The 24,695-nt window shown below is 45.1% G+C and overlaps 1 protein-coding gene across 5 annotated transcripts in view; it reads left to right on the top strand.

Annotated features, from left to right (window-relative positions):
- The window catches only part of PDE4B (phosphodiesterase 4B), a 559,327-nt gene that overhangs the window by 410,586 nt on the left and 124,046 nt on the right, over window positions 1–24,695 (top strand). For all 5 annotated transcript variants that reach the window (XM_068239291.1, XM_068239292.1, XM_068239295.1 and 2 more), the window contains one exon: window positions 2,710–2,759. In XM_068239291.1, coding sequence (XP_068095392.1) covers window positions 2,710–2,759 — 50 coding nt within the window. The remainder of the gene's footprint in view (window positions 1–2,709; window positions 2,760–24,695) is intronic.

The raw sequence follows: 24,695 nt of genomic DNA, 5'->3' as shown, positions 1-24,695 counted from the left end.
ACATGCGCAGTATTTCCTTCCCTCTTCCCCTGTGACGAGCCTACGTCATCATACTGTCTAGCAACAGGGGAAGAGGGAAGGAAATACTGCGCATGCAGTATTATATTGTAGTGGGAATGAGGATTTACTACGGTATTGACGACTGCCCAGAACTAAAAGTTACAGAAAGCAACTTTACAAACAGCAAAGTTACAGCAGTTACAACATTAAAGAGGAACTCTAGTGAAAATAGCATCAGGAATAATTGTTTATTTTTTTACAATATTCATTTGTAGATGATTTACTCAGTGTTTACCCATTGTAAAATATTTCATCTCCCTGATTCACATTCTGAAATGTATCACTCACTTTTAGTGACATCTTTAGTTCTGCCAGGTGATCTGTACGGAATGTCCATTACTGAGAATTTTATGCACAGAGGGAGATATTTCTGTTCCGTTGGAAAAAGCAGTTATTTCCGACAATGGAACGGGGTTCACAGACAGCAAACTGTCAGGACCACGGTCATGACATCACACTGTGGGAGGGGTTTCACCACAATATCAGCCATTCAGAGACCCCGTTGATCTATTTAAGAAAAGGTAAAGGTTTCTCTTGGGAAAGGGGGTATCAGCTACTGATTGGGATGAAGTTCAAATCTTGGTTAAAGTGCCTCTCCACTTTTGTTAAAATATTGAACTGAAAAGCAGAGGGATTGGTCTACACTATGCGGAATGCAGTTCACAGTCCTGTGAGGATGCGGTGTATTTCTCTCCTCGTTCACAATATGCACAATTGTGCATCCGCTCAGGTCAGCGTCCACTGGGGACAAGTGCCATAATACCTATGGGCGTCTTGGCAAAAGTATACTGCTAGGACCCACCATTGCATATAAACAGACCAATAGGAATCCTCCTTCTTCAGGGATTTTCTTTGGTCCACTGAGTGGTGGAACAATGAGAACTCCTTATAGGAAGGGAGGATTCTCATTGGTTTGTTTCAACCCACTGAGGAGCCCCCAGTAGTATGCTGCACCCTTGCTTCCATCAGTGTGTATTGTCTCTGATAACAGGACGAGACTGTACGTCACCAGCTGTAACCCATGAAGCCATAGAAGTTAGAACTATTCTCCACATATTACTGGGTTCATATTACTGTTTGCATTGCTGTGGGGGTAAAAAATAACTGCCTGTTGTGCAGACGGAATTTATCAGGGGCACAGATTGCTCAACAAATCTTAAAGGACAACAAGCAAGATTGATATGGAGGCTGCCATATTTAGTTCCTTTTATGCAATACCAGTTACCTGGCTGCCCTGCTGATCCTCTGCCTCTAATACTTTTAGCCATAGACCCTGAGCAAGCATATGAAGATCAGTTTATTTCTGACATTGTCAGATCTTACGAGATTACCTGCATGCTTGTTTCTGGTGTTATTCAGACACTACTTCAGCCAAATAGATCAGCAGGGATGCCAGGCAACTGGTATACTTTAAAAGGAAATCAATATGGCAGCCTCCATATTCTTATTTTAGTTGTCCTTTAAGGAAAATCTGCTGTTCATTAAGGAAGCTGCTTGAATTTCTCCCCCTCTCCATAGAACAAAGCATGATGCTCTCCCGAGAGCCACATTGTAAATCTGTGCAAAGAACCAAATCTGCCACCAGAAACGATCTGTAGAATTAACTTCCAGTGATGGAATGTTCAGGTGTGTAGGTAGCTTCAGACATTTAATCCCCCCCCCCCCCCAACACACACCTTATATCCTAAATGAAACAGAACATTTAGGCTGCTATTCTGCTTTAAAAAGGAACTTTACTGAATATAACTTAAAGGAACCCTCCAGTGAAAAAAATAAGCCATTAAAATCTAACAGGACCGGCAGGTATTGGATTAGTCCATCTTCTCATGAGGGATTCTCAGGGTTTTCTTTGTTTTCAAAAGCATTTCCTGAATGACAGTTTAAGTGCGAAAAAATAAGATACCAGCCAGCCTCCCTAGTCACTTGCATAGTATCTTGCTAGTTAGACTCAGCAACTGTCGTTCCCTAAATGCTTTTGAAAACAAAGAAAACCCTGAGAATCCCCCATGAGGAGATAGACTAGTCCAAAACCCGTCGGTTCTCTCAGATTTTTAACTGCTTATTTTTTTTTGCTGGAGTGGTCCTTTAATCATTAAAATTGGTTAGTAAATGAATCACATTTTTAATGCTGGCAAGGTGCATCCCCGCAGATAATTAGTTTGTTGCATGTTCCAAAGTGATGAGAAACAACACCTCTTCTCACAGAGTGCTCTGGCGCAGAACTAAATAGCCTGTGTTAAACATCACTGGGAGGGTGATGTTACATACCAATATACAGTACAACAAAATATACATAGTAGGAAGTGTTTCCGATGCTGAAACCAGCATAAACAACATAAAATTAGGTATCCTGAATAATTAACTGCATTCTACTATATGTCGTTTCGGTGCCTCTCTCAGTGTCCAAGTTTGTTGACTGGCATTTGGCATAAGTGTGGGCTCTGTCTTTTCAAAAACACCTCTTGTACTGGCGCAGAAACACCCGCTTATCTGCCTCTGTGATAATCCAGCCCTCTCCATCTTTCAGCGGGCTACGAGTATGAAGCGTGGGATTAGATACACAGTGGCATTGCAGTGGGTGTTTGTGTTGCTTTGACAGATCAGTGTGAGGTTCTTTGAACTTAATGTTTTGTTTCGCATTCCCTGCAGGAGATCACCTATGACCAACCATCCCCAGATCAACAAAATGAACATGCCAGGTTAGTAACCGCTTGTGTGTGCGCTGAGATTGTGTCCATATTCCTGTTTTTCAACTTGAAACAAAATGGCTTCTATGTACAATAACGTTTAAAGCGTGACTCAGTGTAAAGGAGCGATGCCTGCTGTAGATCTGAGGAGAGTCACCTGATCAACTGAGCAGCCACTGGAAACCTTAGCGGGAGGTAGGCGATTCTGGGGTGGATGGATGGGAGGGGCAAGACCTTCACCTCAGAAAGAAGAAGCCGATTGGATGGTCATTTTAGAGAGCTATAACGTGATCTATACATGCAGTGGCAGACAAAGCCAGCAGTCGGCCCCTGTGCAGAATAAATGAAGGGGGCACCATGTAAGTGGGCATGGTCATAACACATCATGGTTGGATCCAAATAATGTTGATAACAGTACATGAACCTTTGTCGCATTGTGTAGGCACTGTATTAATGTTGCACACATTTTATACTTGTATATGACTGGGCCACAACAGAGTAACAGAGAAATACATTGAGAAAAGCCTAGAGGATAATCAGTTCCTAAATGGTGCAATTGCATGGGCCCTAGAGGGCACCGAGCCCCTGTGCGGCTGAACGGGTCTATGGCTGCCACTGTATACATGTTTGCTAGCATGTACAGCGATGTGACACCAACAAATGTATACTCTCACACCTGATTACAATACTGCTAATGCTGTTCAATGCCATAGATAAGAACTAAGCTGTTGTAGTGGTTTACGTAATTGTCTAATTTGCTGCTGTAGCAACATTAAATAGTATTTAGCAGCTGCATTAGAAAATATTCACAACAAGAGCAATAGGAGTTGTGTAGCTGCTATATAGTCTCTGCTGTTTGCCCTGGAGGCGTGATAACCCTGAAGTGGGGTGTAAACCAGTGGTGTAACTACAATTCAAGCCCCCCCCCCAGCAAAACTTTGATAAGCCCCCCACCCCCATTGTTCACACCCCTTCACTTGCCCCCCCCCCCTCTTCAGAGCCGGGACAAGGTCCTCCAGCTGAGACCCCAAAGTGTTCCCCTCCATCCCTCCCATCTCAGCCGTCACACACTGATTGCTATTAGACTAAGAGGCGCCACAGGCACCTCCCCCCCAACACCTTAATCTCTAGTTATCTGGCTTGCTGTCACTGCCATGTATCCCCTTTTCTTATTTCTCTCTGCTTCATATACAATAGGGGAATGATAGCTGAGTGAGCTGTGCGCCCCCTCCTACACTGCGCCCTGAGGCTGCAGCCTCTCTTGCCTTTGCCCGGCCGTGCTCCCGTTTGTGCCCTTTGCGGCCTGGGGGCCCATCTTTCCAGGGTCACATAAACAAGTGTAGCCATCATGATCTTCACATCCATAAGTGTAGCTACAAAAACACCTGATCAGGAGGATAATCCCCTGTATCAGCGGAAGAGAAGGTTAGTAGTTGGAGGCCCCTAAATCTCTAGGCTTCCCTGTGGTCGCAGGAGCTGCTCCACTATAGTTACGCCCTTGGTGTAAACTGTTCTATTAAACATGGCCCCTGCTAGCTCTTTAAAAATGTTGTCAAACCACCAAATTTTTGTAGCAAATGCTCCAGGATGCTAAACGTGGGTTTGTGAATCTGCGACTGCCTCCTCTCAGCACACGGGTGCCTCTGGGCTCGTACCTAGTGTGCCTAATGCTAAATCTTACCCTGACTGTAACTAATAGTTTGTCAGATCAAGCTTCTGTCATCTAAAATGAGACCAGCTTAATAGCTGATCACAGAGCACATTCTTCAGCATAACAGCACTCTGGATCCCGGTATTCAGCAGCTGCAACTCCTAGCAAAGTTGTATGATACATGCGTGTGCCTGGTGTCATGTGCTAACATACCGTAACTTTCATTTCACCCTTCACATGTCAGACAAATAAGTGTGTCTAGGCTTTGGTCAATCATACTAAGTGTAGTAATTTGCTTGTGTTTTTTTTTTCTTGGTTGTGTTATAGCCCTTGGCAAGTAATTACTAGAAAGCAGGACTATTCAGGCAGAAACTAGGACTAATTACCAACTAAATATGTGTCTTTACAGGACAGAGAAGGTGAAGGGAACATAGCTTTAAAGGGGAACTGAAGTAAGAGGTATACGGAGGCTGCCATATTTATTTCCTTTTAATCAGTACCAGCCCTGCTGAACCTCTGCCTCTAATACTATTAGCCATAGCCCCTGAACAAGCATGCAGCAGATCAGATGTTTCAGACTTTAAAGTCAGATCTGACAAGACTAGCTGCATGTTGCTTGTTTCTGGTGTTATTCAGATACTACTGCAGAGAAATAGACCAGCAGGGCTGCCAGGCAACTAGTATTGATTAACCACTTGCCGACCAGGGGAATTTTCACTGATCGGTGCTGCGTGGGCTCTACAGCCCGCAGCACCGATCAGCAGTGCAGCAGGGCGATCAGACTACCCCCCTTTTTTCCCCACTAGGGGGATGTCCTGCTGGGGGGGTCTGATTGCCGCCAGCCATTAGTGGGTAGCGGGGGGGGCTCCTCAAAGCCCCCCTCCGCAGCGTTTTGTGCGCTCCCTCCCTCCCCTTACCTCCCTCTCCCTTGCTGGGCTGCGCAGGACGGATAACCGTCCTGCGCATTGTGGGATAGGCTTCAGCCTATCATATGGCGGCGATCCCCGGCCAATTTTGTCGGCGAGCCGCTATCGGCGGCTCTCCGGCTGTTCACGGAGACACCCTCCGTAAACTGACATGGAAAGGCCGCTCCCATGGTAACCCGCAGACGACCAGTTTACGCCAATCGGCGTTAGCTGGTCGTCAAGAGGTTAAAAGGAAATAAATATGGCAGCCTCCGTATACATCTTTCTTCAGTTCCCCTTTAAATACCGGCACATCTAAGTTATACAGTTTCTGGGCCTACTCACACATAATCAGTGCCTAAACTGCATCTAACTAGCCACAAGGCATGTATAATTCATATGTGTCTGTATTTAGAGGTATGAGGCGGCAACTCTGGAAGGGAACTATTTTCAATGCACTGCAGAGATCATTGTATTTTAACACTTTATTTATATTATATTTAGTATTTCAGTTTCACTAAGCTATAGGTTTGCACTGGGTTTACTCACCTCCCCGAAGGCCCCCTTTGTATTTTGTACTATGAAAATGCCAGCATGTAACATTGCACACATACAGTTGTGTTCAAAATTATTCAACCTCCACTGAAATTGAGTGTTTTGGCCAGTTTGAAATTGATTTTGATCATTTCAGTCATCTTTTTTACAATGAAATCAGAGAGGCACTTGTAAGTCAGACAAATATAACATTTATAATGAAATAACCACAAATGTATTTTCTGTGCTCACATCATTATCAGTTTTATTCAACCCCCAAGTGACATTCATTCTTAGCACTTAGTACAACATCCTTTTCCAGTTATAACAGCTTTCAAACGTGAAGCATAGCTTGACACAAGTGTCTTGCAGCGATCTACACGTATCTTAGCCCATTCTTCATGGGCAAAAGCCTCCATTCAGTCACATTTTCAGGCTTGCGCGCTGCAACTGCTTTCTTTAAGTCCCACTAGAGTTTCTCAATCGGATTCAAGTCTGGTGACTGCGATGGCCACTCCAAAATGTTTCAGCCTTTAATCTGCAACCATGCTCTAGTCTAGTGGACTTGGAGGTATGCTTGGGATAATTGTCCTGTTGAAATGTCCAACGTCTCCCAAGCCTCAGGTTTGTGACGGACTGCATCACATTTTCATCCAATATCTCCTGGTACTGAAGAGAATTCATGGTACCTTGCACACGCTGAAGCTTGTACCCGCAGAAGCAAAAGAGCCCCAAAGCATGATTGACCTCCCGCCATGCTTCACAGTAGGCAAGGTGTTCTTTTCTTCATAGTCCTTGTTCTTCCTCCTCCAAACATAGCGTTGATCCATGGGCCCAGTCTCTACTTCCACGCAGTTACCAGTAGCAGAGAGAGAGGGACTGAATGAATCTCAGGACTCAGGAAATGATGCTGTGCTCGGATCCCTGACTAGGATGAGTGCCTTCTCTCACTGACTCATTCATTACTGTGGTTCTTTGAATCATTGAGCTGAAGGAAATGAATGAATCAGTCAGTGAATCAGTTATGAGTCGAGTCAGGCGCTGCTTCTGCTGCTGCTGTGTAAATTGATACCTGAGTGAACTGAGAGGCATTTCTTCTCTCACTACTCTTCCCTCCTCTTGTCGCCCTTCCCTCCTCCTGTCGCTCTAGGCAAGAATTTATAGCTGCCTAATAACTCAGACACCTCTGATTACAGGCAAGTGGGTGAGTTCTACCACCCACCGATCTTTACAGCAGTAATACAGAGTGTAAAATTGCAGACTTTGCATTTTTCATTCTTGTTCCTCTGTCCTAAATATCAATTTCTTCTCCCAAATGCCTGTCTCAACCAGAAGGAAGGAAACAGGCCATGCATGCATTTCTGTATTACAGATGAGTATGTTCTGCCAACAACTGGAAACCTCCAATCTGACAGCTCCTGCAGCCACCACGTGCTCAACAGTACAACAAGGAGACCATCAACAGGGGCTACAGGAACTCAACAGATACAACCACACATAACGTGCTCAATGCAACAGTAGTCAGCTGTAGTCATGCCCACTCTACAGTGTCTGATGGGTTTCGGCCTTACGCCATCGTCATGAGACAGTGCAAGGCCAAAACTGATTGGAAACTGGAGCACCTTAGAGCACCGAGCAATCACTGTATGTGCATCTTAAGCGTGATTTTATATGTTGGACCCCTATTGCACTGGACCCACGATATGAGCATCTATTGCTTTTGAGTTCTCCAATTGTACTGGCCACTTTCTCTGCTTCATGCAGTGATGGTCACCTTGCTGTACTGTTGAGCACTTGGTGGCTGCAGGAACTGTCAAATTGAAGGATTCCTATTGTAGGCAGCGCTGAGGTTACATTCTTGTGCACCTATTTGTGGACTAAGAGCCTCTGGCAGCAGCACCAACACTTTACCATACACAAATTTAAAGGACTAGTACTAGCTTTCCATTTCGTCTGCAAATGCTTATGTGTGACTGATTCTCTTTAAATAAGCCTCAGTGTATACACGCTTGCACTCTGCCGTTTCCACTGTAAACATGAGTTATCGTATTCCGGCTTAACGTGACTCACAGTCAGGGCAACTGGTGGTACTTTTATATCACTCACATGATTCCCAATAATGGCACCCTTATCCGAGCTGAGTATTCTGAGAACTATCAGCTTCTGCATTCCTGATAGCTGAGCACAGAGCGCAAGGAGCTGTGTATTTCATGATTAGATTAGTGTATAAATACAGAGAATTTGTGTTGTGTTCATCATCACACAGCTAGAGAGGCTGACATAATCTATTGTGTGTCAGGGAACTAACTCAATAGCCCCCTCTGCCCTTAGCGGACGGTTACTGCACTTCTAATCCTAACATTCGACTCTTGCTCAAATGCCAAACGCCTTGCGGCCACAACCAGCGTGCTTCCTTATTTCAAACATTCACTTGCTGTACTGGAATTGGGGATTAATTTGTGACTTCTCCTTTTTCCCTGTCCCTGAATACAAAGAGTCTTTAAGTGTCAGCCAAAGATGATGAATTATTAATAGGTCTTTTTGTAGAAGCTCCTGGTAACTCTGAGATGTACAATGGGAGGCAATGAACATAAACAGCGGGCTGCAGGAATGTACAGAACCCCAATATGCCTTTGTTAGTTTTCCTCTTAGTCCATCCAAGCAGGTCAGAATGTTTGGGAGTTGGAAGGCAAAGGCCTCAAATCCAAATACATTTTTTTTTAAACAAAAGCAAACCTAAAGCAAAAAAAAAAAAACTTATGATATAATTAATTGCATGTGTAGTTTGGATAATGAATAGAACATTAGTAGCAAAGAAAAGAGTCTCACATTTTTATTTTCAGTTATATATCTTTTTTTTTTTTTTTATAACATTGCACCATTCTGTCACATTTTCCGTTTTTAAAACCACACACTGTATTTTAAGTTATAAAGCATAGCAGAAATAATGACCTTTTGAACTTTCCTGCAGTAAAACCTTATCTAAATCTGTCTCTCACTGTTTCTTGGCCATTTAAGTGCTTCAGAAAACAGCACTGTATTCCACCCAAGTTGGGTCGAATAGCTCAGAGAAGTTATTTTACATAGATAACTACTGAAGTTTTTTGTTTTTGTTTTTTTAACTCTTCCTGTATTGGAAAACAATAAGATACTTTTTTTTTTGTTTTGTTTTTTGTTTGTTTTTTTTGCTACTTATGTTCTATTTCTTAGCTGTTCTCTACATACACTTCATTATCTCATAAGTTTATTTTCGCTTCATGTTTGCTTTAAAGAATTTTATTATTATAAGGTGGCAGTAGAAAATGCAAAACATAACACAGCATATTACAGGTTTGTTGTGTCATTGACTTGGTAGCAAAAACAATATAAGAACAGTATCTATAGCAACTTAGCAATACTGTAAAGATTCTAGATAACCTAAAACTGAACCTAAACATTCTGCAGCCCAGGAAGGATCTTGGAGAGCGGGAAGAATAAGGTCCTAAACCTCCTTAAAGGACACAACCGAGGTGAAAATAAACTAATGAAATAAACAAATGTATCTATCCTCCTTCTCCTAAAAATGACTTTTTAAAAAATATTCCACAGTTTTATTTTATATTTAAATCTACTTTTTAAATGTTTACTGTTTTATTGTTTTTGCTCAATGACACATTCATTGAAGTATGCCAGAGCTACATTTTATGAACTATTGACCTTTCTTATCTCTTTCCTGCTCTCAGAAGCCATTTTCTGCTAGGAAAGTGTTTTATAGTTGGAATTTCTTATCAGTGAGAGTCACACTGTAGTCTGACCCAGTCCTGACTCAGACAGGATCTGCCACTTGCATACCTGATGTTTAACTCTTTCAAGCAGAGAAAGAAAAAAAAGGAACACAGCATAGTTATTTGTGTGCTAGGCACTGTACATACACATGTATATCCAGGAGTGTAACTAGACTTAATAGGGCCCCCCTGCAAAAATGATAGCATGGGGCCCCCTTGGTCCTCGAACCCCATGCAGGTCACGTGATTGGGAGCCGGCAAATGGCAGCAGAGAGTGTTCTGCTGTGCAGCAGCCTCTAGAAGCAGGGAAAAGTGACACGCTCCTGTACACGTTTTTTGTATATGAACAGGGAGGATTTTTTACTAATTGGTTGCACTTGCGGTTTGGGAGATGAAGGAGGACAAAGTGCCACTGCAGTCTGATAGCCGCATTCGGGGCGCCTCGAAAGCGGCTATCAGACTGCAGTGGCACTTTGTTTGGCCTGAGGAAGTGGGCTAGATCCCACGAAACGCGTTGCCTGTGCTTATTAATAAACATTTCTGCTCAAAGTGAGTTGTCGTCTATGAGGCAAGCCACCTCAACCTTTTAGTTTTTAGTGTTTTTAACTTTTTTTATACTCCACTGGGCGCCTCTTTACTCCCTTCTGTGTCATTCTCCCCCCCCCCCCCCCCCCCCACGTTCCAGTGAGGGGAGTCCCATGCACCATACTTGAGGTGGAACCCACACCACCTCATGGTTTTAGAGTGCATGAGGTTCTTTACCAAGAGAGCGACCGCCTCCAGGATCACTGGCTTACCTGAGTGGAGTCAGGTATAGGACACTCCACCTGCTTGAAGTGGTCGGTTGCTCCGTGTGCAACCCACCTTTGTGAGTATTCCCTTTTCAAACACGATACTTATCCATGTACCTGTGATATACTGCACAATTTGGGCTCCCGTTGTCTTTGTGTTTTTTCCCAGTTCCCTATAATTCCATGAGCAGATTGTGTAGATAAACCCTCATACTACATGGAGGTGGTAAAATTGGTCAGTGATTGGCCAATCCTAATTGAATGTGTGTACCAGGCTTTATAATGGCTAGCTATGTTAGGTTTCTCTGCAAGCAGTCTGCTTGTTTTCCCTGTGCACTTCTGATTGGTGGACTCTCCTGTCTAGCTAGAGCTGTGCACACAGGGGCAGCAGGTTCCATCATACAGTGCATTATTTTCCAGTAATAGTCATGTGAGAATGAAAAGGATGGAGTTAGTACAAAAGAGTATTAGGCATTCAGATAAACTCACAACACAGGCTGGTGCCAGGTGGAATAATCCCATACCATGATGAGCTGTGCTGGATCGTGGGCTGGATTGTGCAGGCAGAACAGAGTACTGTGTGTTGGTCGGAGGGTTGGGGACGTCACCAGATCACAAGTTTAGCCTGTTTACTCTACTGGTGACAATCCCGGGGCCGCTTGTGATGTCAGCAGGAAAGCCAGGCGGGCACTGATAAGTGATTTGCCTTTTTATGCCTCTCTTTCTTTTCTGAGAAGAAAAAATAGCTTGAAATAAATTAGGTTTACATACAGTACATCTGAATTTCATGTGGTCATTCCAGTTCTTGCAGTTCTCAGTTATTTCTACAAAGTTTATAAAAAGTATGTTTGAAACATGAGTTACTTCAAGTGTAAAGGTTAAAGTCCTTTATACAGTGAAGGACCAAAACACGGTCCTTTTTAACGGCAATCCACCCCACCCACTTCAACATTTATTGCTTTAGAAAAGGTTTTTTGTAAAAAAGAGCTAAAGTGCAATCTTGTAGTACACAAAATCTTTAGAAAACTTTATTGACACATATAGCAAAAAATCTTTAAAAAGAGGGTTCAAGTACACAGAATCCGTCTTTAATCATTGGTACAAAAAAACAGTATCTAGAACCGACAAAAGCTGTAATCAGGCTTGGCATGATGAATGGTTGTAACCTTTAAGGTGACCATACACTGGTCGATTTGCCATCAGATCGACCAACATATAGATCCCTCTTTGATCGAATCGTTTCGGGTTCCAGACCGGCAGGCTTCACTTGACGTCCGGGGAAGTTTAAACAGTAGAGGGCACTCTACTATTTAAACTTCCTGCCGGGACAGGAAGTAGCCAGCCGGTCCGAAGCCCGGAACCCAGCGCAGAGAAGAGACCGCGGAGAGAGCGGGGACTCACGCCGGCAGGAGCAAGTAATTATTGCCGGTAGCGTCGGTCGACGGGCATTCGACCGCCGCTATGGATGCATTCACAACCCGCTGGCGATCGAGGGAAATCTTCCGCACAGACGGAACGACAGGAATCGCTGAGAACAATCGATTTCGGGCGGAAATCGATCGGTCAGGGTGTGCGCAACGATTTCACAGCTGATTCGATCACAGTAATCAAATCGGCTGTATATCGGTGGGAAAATCGGTAAGTGTATGGGCCCCTTTAAAGGCGTGTGTTTTTAGAGGCAACGACATGTTTGTTTCGGGCTTTTGTTAAATACATGCGCCCTTCATCAGGCCGTAATACACAATTCTAAAGGTTAAACAATAAAAAAGATACATTAAAATCACAAATACCACCAAGCATCTCTAGAAGAAGAGAAGGAATTTTATACCTAGAATAAGTAACCCACTGAAGTGATTGGTATGTATCACACCAGGTTCAATTACATTTTTTGAACCTACATACCGACTCAGCTGTGTCAGGATGAAGAGGAAGAGAAAAAGATCACATACAGGATGTGATAATGATCCTTAGCCTGAAAAGCACCAGAAGAGAGAACAAAAAAGAGAAGTAAAACGTGAGTTAGCCCAGAACATTCTGCTGTGACCTGACCTGTCCGTAACCCCCCCCCCAGTGTACTACAATGTTATTCTCATCTCCTGCCCTTTCCTAATTCTCCTGCACTGAATATCATCAACCTAAAAGTGGCCATACATCAGGCGACTTGGCGGCCGATTGACCACCCGATTTGATTATTCTAATCGAATCACAATTGGTGTTGCCAAGCGCATGCCTGATCAACAAATGATTGGTCACATTATTTGGGCGGACAAGCTGCAAGATGTTGGGCCGTTGTGGTCGGTCGGGAGCGCCGCGGTGACAGTGAGCAATATTGGGGCAAGCGGCAAACGCGACGAAACCCCCGGCGCTGTTTCCCAAGTGTATAAATGTTCATGTGTGCGTTTATAAATGATCTGTCCTGTGTCGTGGTGCCTTATAAATCTGCCGCTCTTCCATAGCCGCATGTGTGTGTGTGACATCACATGCCATGTCGATGGCGTGTATGTGGCTATGGAAGAGCGTCGGATTCATAAGACAGACAGGCACAGGAGAGGTAATGACGGGACAGGTAATGTATAAATACGCACAGCAGCACACATGTACATTAATACACTAGGGCACAGCGCTGGGGGCTGCGAGGTGGCGGATTCGGCTAATTCCCGAGAGATTTCATGCTGAAATTGATCGGGAATCGGCCTGTGGTGTATGGGCAGCTGGCAGATCTCTCTCCTATCAGATTCGATCAGAGAGAGATCTGTCTCTGGGACGAATCTGCCCATCATCGCCTGATGTGTGGCTATCTTTAGGCCTGGTGCACACTGGAGCGCTTTCCTGCAGCATTTCAATGCTTTCTGATCGTTCAGCAAAGCGCTGTGTACAATGTATCCCTATGGGACCATTCTCACTGCAATCTGTATAGATCACAAACGCTGTGCATACAGAATTTTGGCTGCAATCACGTTATGATTCTTGTTCTCTCAAACAGGAATCCCAAAACGCAAAAGCTGAAAAACTGCACTACAAAATTGCAATCACTAGCTGATTACGTTTTTTTTTTGTTTTTTTTTGTTTTGTTTTACGTGGCTTCTAGTCTAGTGTTGTTTTCTTGTTCTGAGATTGACTTAGCTTTTTCTATATCTGCTTTAACCTTTTGGCAGCCCTGCCTGTGTTCTTTCCTGTGAGATAACTCAGGGCATCCTCAGCTGACTCATCTCAGGCTGCCTAATGCACAGGTGGCGCAGGGAGCAGTTTCATATTTACCTGTCCTGACACTGGATCCTCTTCCTCCACCCACAGCACTCCAATACTGGCATCCTGATCTAAGTCCTGATCACATGATATGTTGTGATTGAGACCCAGAGGATGGTGGCAGCATTGCAGTGCCGCCTTGTGAAGGAAGAGACTCTTCTACGGCCCTCTTCCACCATCCTCTGGGTCCTGATCACATGTCAAATCATGTGATCGGGACCCAGAAGGGGATGTCAGCATTGCAGTGCACCTTACCGCTCTGCATAGTCTGCCATGCTGAGAGGGGGTGTAAAAATTTGGCTCTGAAGGGCAAATATGGTTCTTCATATGTGGCTGCCAGAGGGTTAATGGACTTATCCATTTGGGACAAATAACTATTGTTGGTTCCACCTTATTATGTATTACATAGTCTGCGTTTGATAAAGGCCTGGCGAAGGCCGGAAACGGACCGGTGCCGTTGCCCATAGCTCCCAACTGTCCCTCTTTTGGAGGGACAGTGCCTCTTTGGAGACCCTGTCCCTCTGTCCCTCTTTCTCCTCCAGTTGTCCCTCTTTCAGGACTGATGTACAGATCTATGTAAATATGTGTATTTTATCTACTGATAAATTAGTTTTATTGACTCCAAACTTTATTCCCATCCCTTAAATTAATATATTTCTTAATTTCAAATGTTAATATGAAGGAAAATGAACCAGGATAGAAAGGACCAGTGTAGGTTGAATTATAAAACAACATATTTTTCTTATAAAATCTTTATGGTATGTGTGACTAGGGGGTGTGACAGGGACATGACTAGGGGTGTGCCATGAGCGTGATCAGGGATGTGGCAGGGGTGTGGCTTAAGTGTCCCTCTTTCTTTTCTCAAAAAGATAGGAGGGATGGCGGTGCCCCCTCTGGTGGTCGGTATCAGGAGCTTGTGCCATCTGCAGAAATGGCAACCAGTCTGTTACCTGTTCATTATCACGCAGGTTAGGAAAGCTTGTTGCCGTATCTTTGTGAGTGGGCCCAAAGCCAGATCATCCACTAGGCAATCCTAGGCAGTGTCCTAGGACCTGGAGAGAGTCTAGGGGCCCGGTGGATTGCTAGCCTCCACCAAATCTAAGTAAAAAAAGGCTAGGTGACCATCAGTGGGCAAAAACTACCATCTTGCCTAAGGTCCCATTTCATCTTTATCCATTTCTGAATGGCCCATAGGGAAGCATGGCCACATTCCACGTGTTTATTGATCTGCTACCGCCTATTCTGGAAAACAGCCCTCAGCATCAGATCTAATGTCAACCCAATTAACCCTTAATAGATATCAAATGCCCCGCTCCATTGCTCTTATAACTGCAGCCCTTGTCTTGGTGCTCATGACACAAAGAGCCTTGTCATCTCTGCTTGCCCTGTGGCTTAATGTATCAAACCCCCCATTAATGGCCCCCAATGCACACACATACACACACACACACACACACACACACACACACACACACACACACACACACACACACACACACACACACGCTCGTGATCTCACGCAGGCCACTTTTGGTCATGCTTGTTTTGCTTGCCTCCTCCAGCACCCTTTGTGTGTTTCATACAAGCTTCTGTTCACCAACAAGACTGACCGCTCTGCCCTTTGCTGGTACAACTATGGCTGGTGTGTATACACAAACACCAACCTCTTACATCACACGCCGGTCCCGACCATGGCTCTGTGAAAGGTCACACCACTGCACTGTGACGAACGAGCACTCACTTGACATTTTATTAAAATTCTTCTCTTTTGTCCCCAGTTCATGTTAACACAACAAGCTTGGGCTGGGTCCCTGCCGCCCGACAACTCTTCTACTCTTTAGCTTACATGGTGCTTGTCTACAGCAGACACAATAGGGGGAATTCTTTAGTCTTCCAGAAAATAAGCAGAGATGTGTTATAGATCTCTGGAGTTTGTGCCCCCTGTGCAGTTGTGGTACCGGAAGTGACTTGAATGACCTACCAGATGGCTTGGCTTCATCACTCTAAGCTACAGGGAGGAATAGTACAGGCAAATTAAAGGAAAGAACAATAGCATTACAGCCAGAGATTTGCAATTCACTTATTATCAGTATTTTTGTTCACAGTCTGTCCTGCAGGGAAGCTCGTAATCTACACTTAGCCACAATATTAGAGACACCCTCTAATAACGAGCTGGTCCGCCTTTAGCTCTGATCACCGCTGATATTCTTCTTGGCATGGACTCAACAAGATGCTGATACCGCTGCTGAGGAATGTTGGCCCATGCTGACATAATGGTGGCTCTAAGTTGGTTCTGATTAGATGGTGGCATTTCCAAGCTTTGAAGTGATCTTTCCACTTCATCCCATAAATGCTCAATAGGATTGAGGTCTGGGGACTGAGCTGGCCATGGAGGCAGGTTAAACTCTGATTTATGTTCCTCAAACCAATTTCAGATTGAGACCGATCAAGCGCGGTAGCAATGGGCCCACAACAGGCGTCTTTTGCTCGTGGTGGTCTCCTTCTGCTAAAGTCCATCCTTTGCAAACGTCTGTCTTGTTGTGCCTTGGGATATGCTTCATGATGCACCTGGATTGAATTCAGCTGTAATTTGTTCTGTTGTTGCCCTTCTGTTGCTGCGGACTATGGGCTTGATTCACAAAGCGGTGCTAACCTACTTAGCACGTCTAAAGTCTTAAGGCACGCTAACCAGGGTGCTAAGTAGGTTAGCACCGGTTTTCTCAATTGAGAAATCCGGTGCTAACCTAGCACCCTGGTTAGCACATCTAAAGACTTTAGACGTGCTAAGTAGTTTAGCACCGCTTTGTGAATCAAGCCCTATGTGTGCTACTCGCCTTTCACCTCTCTCGTTCACCAGCCTTTTTTGACCAGAATAGTCCTTATTGCTTTAAAGAGAATCTGTACTCTGAAATTCTTACAATAAAAAGCATACCATTCTATTCATTATGTGCTCCTGGTCCCCTCTGTGCTGTTTCTGCCATTCTCTGCTGCAAACCTGGCTTGTAATTGCCAGTTTTAGGCAGTGTTTACAAACAAACTAACCAGCTTCTAATAGGCTCAGCTAAGCAGAGTGTGTTAGTCACACAGAGCCTGCAGGGGGTGTGTACAGCTTCTAGCTAATCACAAGCAGCCCTGCACATTCCAGTCTGACTGCCTCAGCCTGACTGTGCCGACTATAGAGAGAAGATTAGATCATATAACAGAGATAACACAGCTACTGTGCAATTAGGAAAAGCTGCAGTAAGCCAGACCACATTAGAAAAGGCATAGGAACTTATAGCATAGAAGAAATAAAGATAAACAATTTGTTACAGAGTCTCTTTAAGCTTTTTTCCTCCACTGCCACTCTCTAAACACTGGAGATACTGTTGGGCGAGAAAATCCTAAAATAGTCATCGTTCCAGAGATGCTAGCACCAGCTCTTCTTGCACCGACAATCATTCCTCGTTCAGTTACTTAAATCTTTCTTCTTACCCATTTTGACATTAACTTCCATGATAACTACGTCATCCGAAGCTGAGATTTCCTTATATAAGCAACTCTGCATTGTTACATCACTGTTGGACTGGTTTACTTTCAAATAAGGGGTGTTTAATTTTTTGGCATAATACGGAACCTATATGTATGTTTTTAAGATATGGGAGGAAACTGGAATATCTATGCCAACGAGGGGAGGACATACACAAACTCCATGCAGATAGTGTTGTTATAGTCTATCTGTGGGCTGGTAATCTTACAGCTTTAGCCCTATTTTAGTCGGATGGCTGAACTGTGCACTTGTCAGGCAGTTCAGCGTCCTATCTGATGCCCACGAGTGCCATCCGGGTACAATTTAAATGCAGCCAAATGGCAGTGTTTGTAGCACTGTGTGTCAGCACGCCGGCACTACCTAGTAGCAGAGAACTGTGACATCTCGAATCTGAGCACAGATGAGGCCACACTTGCATGTAACTTCATTGGGGGGACCACCTGTCCAGCATTGGTACTAAGCACTAACAAGTACCCAGCTGGTGCAGGAGAGCAGCTGTCAGGCATCAGTTTGTAAGGCATCTGAAAGAAGCCTTACAAACTGGAGAAAAAGAAGTGTGTGCTCTGACCAGGTTTACTTGACTATATACTGGCTGCCTGATTGTCTATTACTTAATTAAAATGGCATAGCATTTGCTGAAAGCATCTGCCTACCAGAATATTCAGGGTCTAAAACTAACTCACTGCTTTTCCCTGTTTACCCACGCAAAATACTTTGCATCTCAACAGGGGCGCCGCTTGTAGGCCTCCTCATGCCCCCAAGAAATGGGGAGCAGCGGTGACACGCCCCAAGCATGTGCATTGGTCAGGAGCGCCATGGCTGTCCCCGGGGGATGGGCAGAGAAGGGCAGACAGCCCACCCCCGGACGTGAAAGAGGCCTTAGAGTGTTAGTATACTTCTATGTATGTATGTAAGTTTACTTAAATGGGGCCCTGAACAATAATGCAGTTTACTTTAAATATTGATTTATTTAACCTCCTTTTTAAGATACGGACATGTGACCCCCCAGTATAAATTCTACTCTGTGCTGCTAATACTAAAGGTGGCCATACACTGGCCCGATTTGCGGCCGTTTCGACAGCAGATTCGATCCTGGGATCGAATCTGCTGCCAATCGTTCGCGCTAAACGCACCCGCCGATCCGATTTCCTCCCGAAATCGGATCGGTCCGTCGATCGCGCCGTGCGGGAAATTACCCTCGATCGCCCGCAGGTAGGGAGCGCGTCGCTAGCGGCGGCCGATCCGATCAGGTATACATTACCTGACGCTGGCTCCCGGGCGTCTTCTCCGCGCTGCACCCGCTCCATCCCGGCGCTTCCTGTCACTGCAGTGACCAGGAAGTTCAAATAGATGGCTCTCTATTTGAACTTCCTGGTCACGGAGTGACACAGGAAGCGCCGGGATGGAGCGGGTGCAGCGTGGAGGAGATGCGGAGAAGATGCCCGGGAGCCAGCGTCAGGTAATGTATGCGGGGGGGGGGGGGGGGGGGGACAGGCGGCAGCGGCGGCTCCACAGATTGTGATCGGTTTCAGGCTGAAATCGATTCACAATCTGTTTGCAGTAAAGGCAGCCATACAATCCCTCTCTGATCAGATTCGATCAGATAGGGATCTGTCAGCTGGTCGATCTAATGGCAAATCGACCAGTGTATGGCTACCTTAACTGCAATGCATGCTGACCTATCATTTTCATTGACTTGTAAGTTCTCTTCTACCCCTCATTGATTGTAAATTGTATCTCCAGGCTACTTATCATGTCACTGCAGATAATATCAGCACTTTAGCAAACAACAAGCACTGTGCCAGCTAGAGTGATGTAAAGCAAGTACATTGCATTACTAATCAGAACTGTCTCTTAAAGCAAATGTGTAGTGAAATAATACAAATCTGGATCTCCATAGAGCCTTCCCTGACCTCTTTTGGTGTCCTCGGTCCATCACTGTCCCCGTTTACATTTGCCTCCTCCGCGAGCTCTTGGAAAGTTTTTGGAAGCACCTTGGGACACGAGTGCTTCTGAAAACCTTCCAAGGGCTCTCTGAGTCGGCACATGCACAGTACAGAGCCCCTCATCGTCGAAAGGACTCAGGGACATGAGTCCTTCCAAAGCCTTGCAAGGAGCCCAAAGGCGTATTTTACCAGTTGGTCAAATACCTCCACCTCCCTTGATGGACACCAAGACAGGTGAGAGAAGACTCTATAGGATGCAGACTCTTCCCTCTCCATAGGTGAGTATGTGACTTTCAGTTCTACTTTAAAGGACAACCGAGGTGACATGTGACATGATGAGATAGACATGTGTATGTATAGTGCCAAGCACACAAATGACTATGCTTCATACTGTAGTTATTTGGGTGGAAAAAAGACATACTTCCATCAACCTCAACCAGAAAACAAAGCACGTCACCAGCCCGCTCCCTCACACATCCCTGGTGATCCAGAGGAAGGCTGTGTTCCTTTTTTTACTTTCTATGCCTGAAAGAGTTAAAAATCAGCTATGCAAGTGACGAGTTTCTGTCCGGGTCGGGACTGGGTCGGACTATAGCATAACCCTCACCGATAAGTAATTACAGCCATAAAACACTTTCCTGTCAGTAAATGGTTTCTGCGAGCAGGAAGGAGATCAAAAAGGGTTAATAGTTCACAGTGGGAGGGGTTTCACCACAATATCAGCCATACAGACGTCCCTGATGATCTATTCAAGAAAAGGTAAAGATTTCTCATGGGAAAGGGGATATCAACTTCTGATTGGGATGAAGTTTAATCTTTGATTACAGTTCCTCTTTAAGATCATATCAGGAACATAATGATGACATTTTTGCAGAGGCAACACCATGTAGAGAACTGTGACAATTGGAGTGGCACCATAAGATCAAGCTCATTGCAACAACCAACGGAGCGAGAGATTAATCCCGTGTCCCCGATTTACCTCACATTTGGCCTACGAAACGTCGGTTGTGATTTTATGTAGGTGAATGGTGCCCATTCATTCCGCACAGAACCGGTTTAGGGAAGAAAATAAACAAAAATCAATTTCATCCCCGGGACGTATAGAACTGGCTTTCTCAGGAAAAAGTCGTGAGGTAATATCTCGGGCACAACCTTGTGCTGAATTCGGAGAACTCCCTCACATTTGGAAAGAGGCTCCATCTCTGGAACACGTACAGCAATTATTATGTATAATGAGGCGGAAAGTAAAAACCCCGGGTCACATGGGGTCTGTGGCAATACTTTTACAAGTAATGAGCGGGTTGGTAATAAGACATTCTTTCAATTAACAAAGAAGTAATGAGCTCCTCAGCCGGTCTGGACCGGATCGCCTGGCCTCACCTTTATTTTGATGTTCTCTCTTCACAAGACGTCCGCTTTATACTACAGTGTTTATACACAAAGCGCTGGTAGATAGTGCTGGGAGGATACGTGACTGCTGCCTCACATTAACAATTATCCGCTGTACCTAATGACATTGTACAAACACACCTGGATTAACGATTGTCATGTGACTCTGTTGGCTGCCACCATTGTGTGCTGCTCGCTATGCCCAAATCTCCTGACATAAAGAAGTGGGGCAAGTTTTAGTGCCAACATCTTAGTCAAAATGCAAAGCCTTTAGCACAATCTGATAAATTTGAGCGCCCGCTATGCGGAACTTTGGGCACCCCATAGACGGCCATTAAAATATCTAGTTTATCTCAGCGCCCAAAAATGACAGGTTTTTCTGAGGTTTGTGTGAAGGGAGTTGATTAAGGTTAAGCGTGGGGCGGTTGGTAGTTGAAGGACAACTGAAGTGAAAGGGATATGGAGGTTGCCATATTTATTTCCTTTTAAGCAATACCAGTTGCCTGGCTGTCCTGCTGATCCTTGGCTTCTAATACTTTTAGCCATAGACCCTGAACAAGCATGCTGCAGATGTTTCTGGCATTATTGTCAGATCTGACAAGATTAGCCGCATGCTTGTTTCTGGTGTTATTCAGACACTACTGAAGCTAAATTAATCAGCAGGGCTGCCAGGCAACTAGTATTGTTTAAAAGGAATTAACCTCCTTAACACGCAGCTAGCAAACCGATCGCCTCCGCCGCTACCCGTCGCGAAAGAGCGCCACCCCCCGCAGACCCTGTGCGCAGCCTGGCCAATCGCCACCTGGCTGCGCTGTGGGGTGGATCCAGGACTCCCTGTGATGTCACAACATCGATGACGTCATTCCGTTCATCGCCATGGCGACGGGGGAAGCCCTGCAGGAAATCCCGTTCTGAACGGGATTTCCTGATGGGCGTGATCGCCGGCGGCGATCGGAGGGGACGGGCGGACGCCGCAGGGAGGAGAGAATCATGTAGCTAGCGCTAGGTTAGCTACATGATGAAAAAAAAATTCGGTTAAAAAAAACCCTCCCACGGCCACGGGATTCACAACGCTAGGGAGGTTAAAAATGACAGCCTCTATATTATTCTCACTTCAGTTTTCCTTGAGGGCCCGTTTCCACTATCGTGGTTTCCGCCGCGATTCCGCAGAGTTTCCCCGCACATGAATCGCACAGGGAAACTCTGCCAGAGGGGATAACAGCTTGCGGGAGCAATTCGGCCGGAACCCCCCGCAGAATTCGCGGCGGAGGCTGCGAATCCCATAACCATGCATGGCACGGCTCATGGGATTCGCCTGCGATCCCGCCCAGTGCTGGTGTGCGTCTGCGAGACGCACGCCGCACTAGTGGAAACGAGCCCTTAAAGAGAACCAGAGATGAAGCACCCTCTTGTATTTTACCTTATAAATCAGTGGGAGCATGACAGTAAACACCTAATCTGCCCTTTGTTTCATTGTTCTCTGTGTAATCTGACTGTTCTCACCTCTGATAAGAATCCCCGACTGAGCAGTCAGGCTGCTCCGTCTAGCTTTGCTACAGAAAGATTATAGCGAAGTCTGTCTTCTGTGGTGTTATTTCAAGCCCAAGCCTGCCCCCTTGTGGCTCTGCTATAATGACTCAGCAATAATCATTCCCAGCAAAGCCAGATTTAATTGCTCAGTCTGGGATTCTTGTGACTGCTGATAACAGACACTTTTAGCAGTGAGGATGAAACAGAGAGCATGGTGTTTTCTCTAATGTTCTAACTGATATATATGGTAAAATACACAAGGGTGCTTCGTCTCTGGTTCCCTTTAAGGTTAGGCGGGGATTGTTGCTAAGGTTAGGTGACGGGGTGGGTGGTTAAGGTTAGCCATGGGGGGTGAACTAAGGATAGGCATCGGTAGATGGAGGGTTCAATGTGAGAAAATGGTTATTTATAGATAGTGAGCCTCGGCGCTCTTTTTGCGTACAAGTAAAGGCCCTTTTCCAATCCCAGATGTAGAATCAATAAATGCCTCCAAAAATGTAGAACCAATAAACATTGCAACCTCTGAAACTGATGTGGCAGCTTGGAGCACCTGCAGAGTTAATAACAAAAACAAAAACTCTAGCTCCTCCTTTGCTCTGCTTGTCCATTGCTGGGTCCGGATACCTGTTATGTGACTGTCTAATGCTCTGCTATAGAACTCATTATTATTATTATTATTTAGTATTTATTTAGCGCCGACATCTTACACAGCGCTGCTTAGTAAATGTGCAGTGGATCAGTAACTAAAGAGAACACTCAGACAGCTTGAGCAAGTAATCATACTCGCCTAGCGATACTGGCATTCAAATTTATATTTATTCTGCTAGGGTGGCTATACACTGATAGATTTGCAGCAGTTTCGACCATCCGATAGATTTCTGGCAGATACTTGTCAAGTCGAGTTTGACAGGAATCTATCTGATGTGTGCAACACACTAGGAACAGATTTCCAATAGATTTCAGAATGAAATCTATTGGAAATCGATCTAAATGCATTATTAGACCATTACATCCAATGCAACTCTATGGACCATCGATCTGCTGCCAGCGCAGATCGACCTACATTTTCCATCCTGACAGATAGATCAAATCCATCGAAATCGATTAAAATCGGCCACAAATAGATCGATAGATTTCTGATCGATTCTATAGAATCGATCAATCGATGGCTAAAATCGATCAGTATATGGGCCCCTTTATCGATATTGAGTGGTGCCTGCCCGTAAGACAATCAGCATACCCTAAAGGTAGCCATACACTGGTCGATTTGCCATTAGATCGACCAGCTGACAGATCCCTATCTGATCGAATCTGATCAGAGAGGTATCGTATGGCTGCCTTTACTGCAAACAGATTGTGAATCGATTTCAGCCTGAAACCGATCACAATCTGTGGAGCCGTCGCTGCCGCCTGTCTCCCCCCGCCCCCCCCCCCCCCCGCGCATACATTACCTGACGCTGGCTCCCGGGCATCTTCTCCGCATCTTCTCCACGCTGCACCCGCTCCATCCCGGCGCTTCCACCCGCCCTCTATTTGAACTTCCTGGTCACTGCAGTGACAGGAAGCGCCGGGATGGAGCGGGTGCAGCGCGGAGAAGATGCGGAGAAGATGCCCGGGAGCCAGCGTCAGGTAATGTATACCTGATCGGATCGGCCGCCGCTAGCTACGCGCTCCCTACCCGCGGGCGATCGAGGGTAATTTCCCGCACGGCGCGATCGACGGACCGATCCGAATTCGGGAGGAAATCGGATCGGCGGGTGCGTTTAGCACGAACGATTGGCAGCAGATTCGATCCCAGGTTCTAATCTGCTGTCGAAACGGCCGCAAATCGGGCCAGTGTATGGCCACCTTAACTGAAATAAAATCAGGTAAATATCAATTGTTTACCCAGTAGGGTACAGGAAGCGTAGTGGGTGGATACTGTAAGATTAAGTTCTTTCATACTCAAACTTTTCCGGTGTTACCAGCAGGTGGAGCTCAATAAAAAGAAACGTTTGTTTGACCTATTTGATATGTTCCAATAAAAATTAATGAAAAAAATCTTTAGTGTAGAACATAATAAGACACGTACACTAAATACCTTTTAAGAGGGCAAAAATATAACTGAGCTTTCTTTTTATGTTCAATTATCCTGAGTAAAATTCCACTTTTATTCACAAAAAACCTAATCCCTTCAGGTCAGCTCTGCTCAGGACTGTGATAACTATCCTCATTTCAGAGATTTTTATTTTGCGTACAAAACACATTCATACCAGAGCTGGATCCTCCACAAGGCAAATGGGCAGCTGCCTAGGGCCTGGAGAGAGTCTAGGGGCCTGGTGGATGCTAGCCCCCACCAAATCTTACTGCAAAAGCCAGATGATCATCAGCGGTGGGCAAAAACTGCTATCTTGCCTACGGCCACATTTCATTGTAATCATTTTCTGACTCATATCAGTGTGTTGCTAATAAAAATTGTTGAATGGGAGTGTAAAAACCTGCTGCTAATCATTGGATGGTTCTAGGTGTTGAAATCAAGTAACAAGGGCTCCTGCTCGCAGTGCATTACTTGTGCAGCAAGATGGGAATTTGTAGTCAGTCTGTACTCCCGAGTGAGTTCAGTTTTCTTGCTTGTAAAAATATGTTCTATAGAACAGATGATCCATTTTGAAAACATGGCTGGC

Source organism: Hyperolius riggenbachi, chromosome 6, assembly GCF_040937935.1.
Source record: "Hyperolius riggenbachi isolate aHypRig1 chromosome 6, aHypRig1.pri, whole genome shotgun sequence".
NCBI lineage: Eukaryota > Metazoa > Chordata > Amphibia > Anura > Hyperoliidae > Hyperolius > Hyperolius riggenbachi.
The sequence above is the reverse complement of the archived record's forward strand: the minus strand, read 5'-3'. Positions and strand labels throughout refer to the sequence as shown.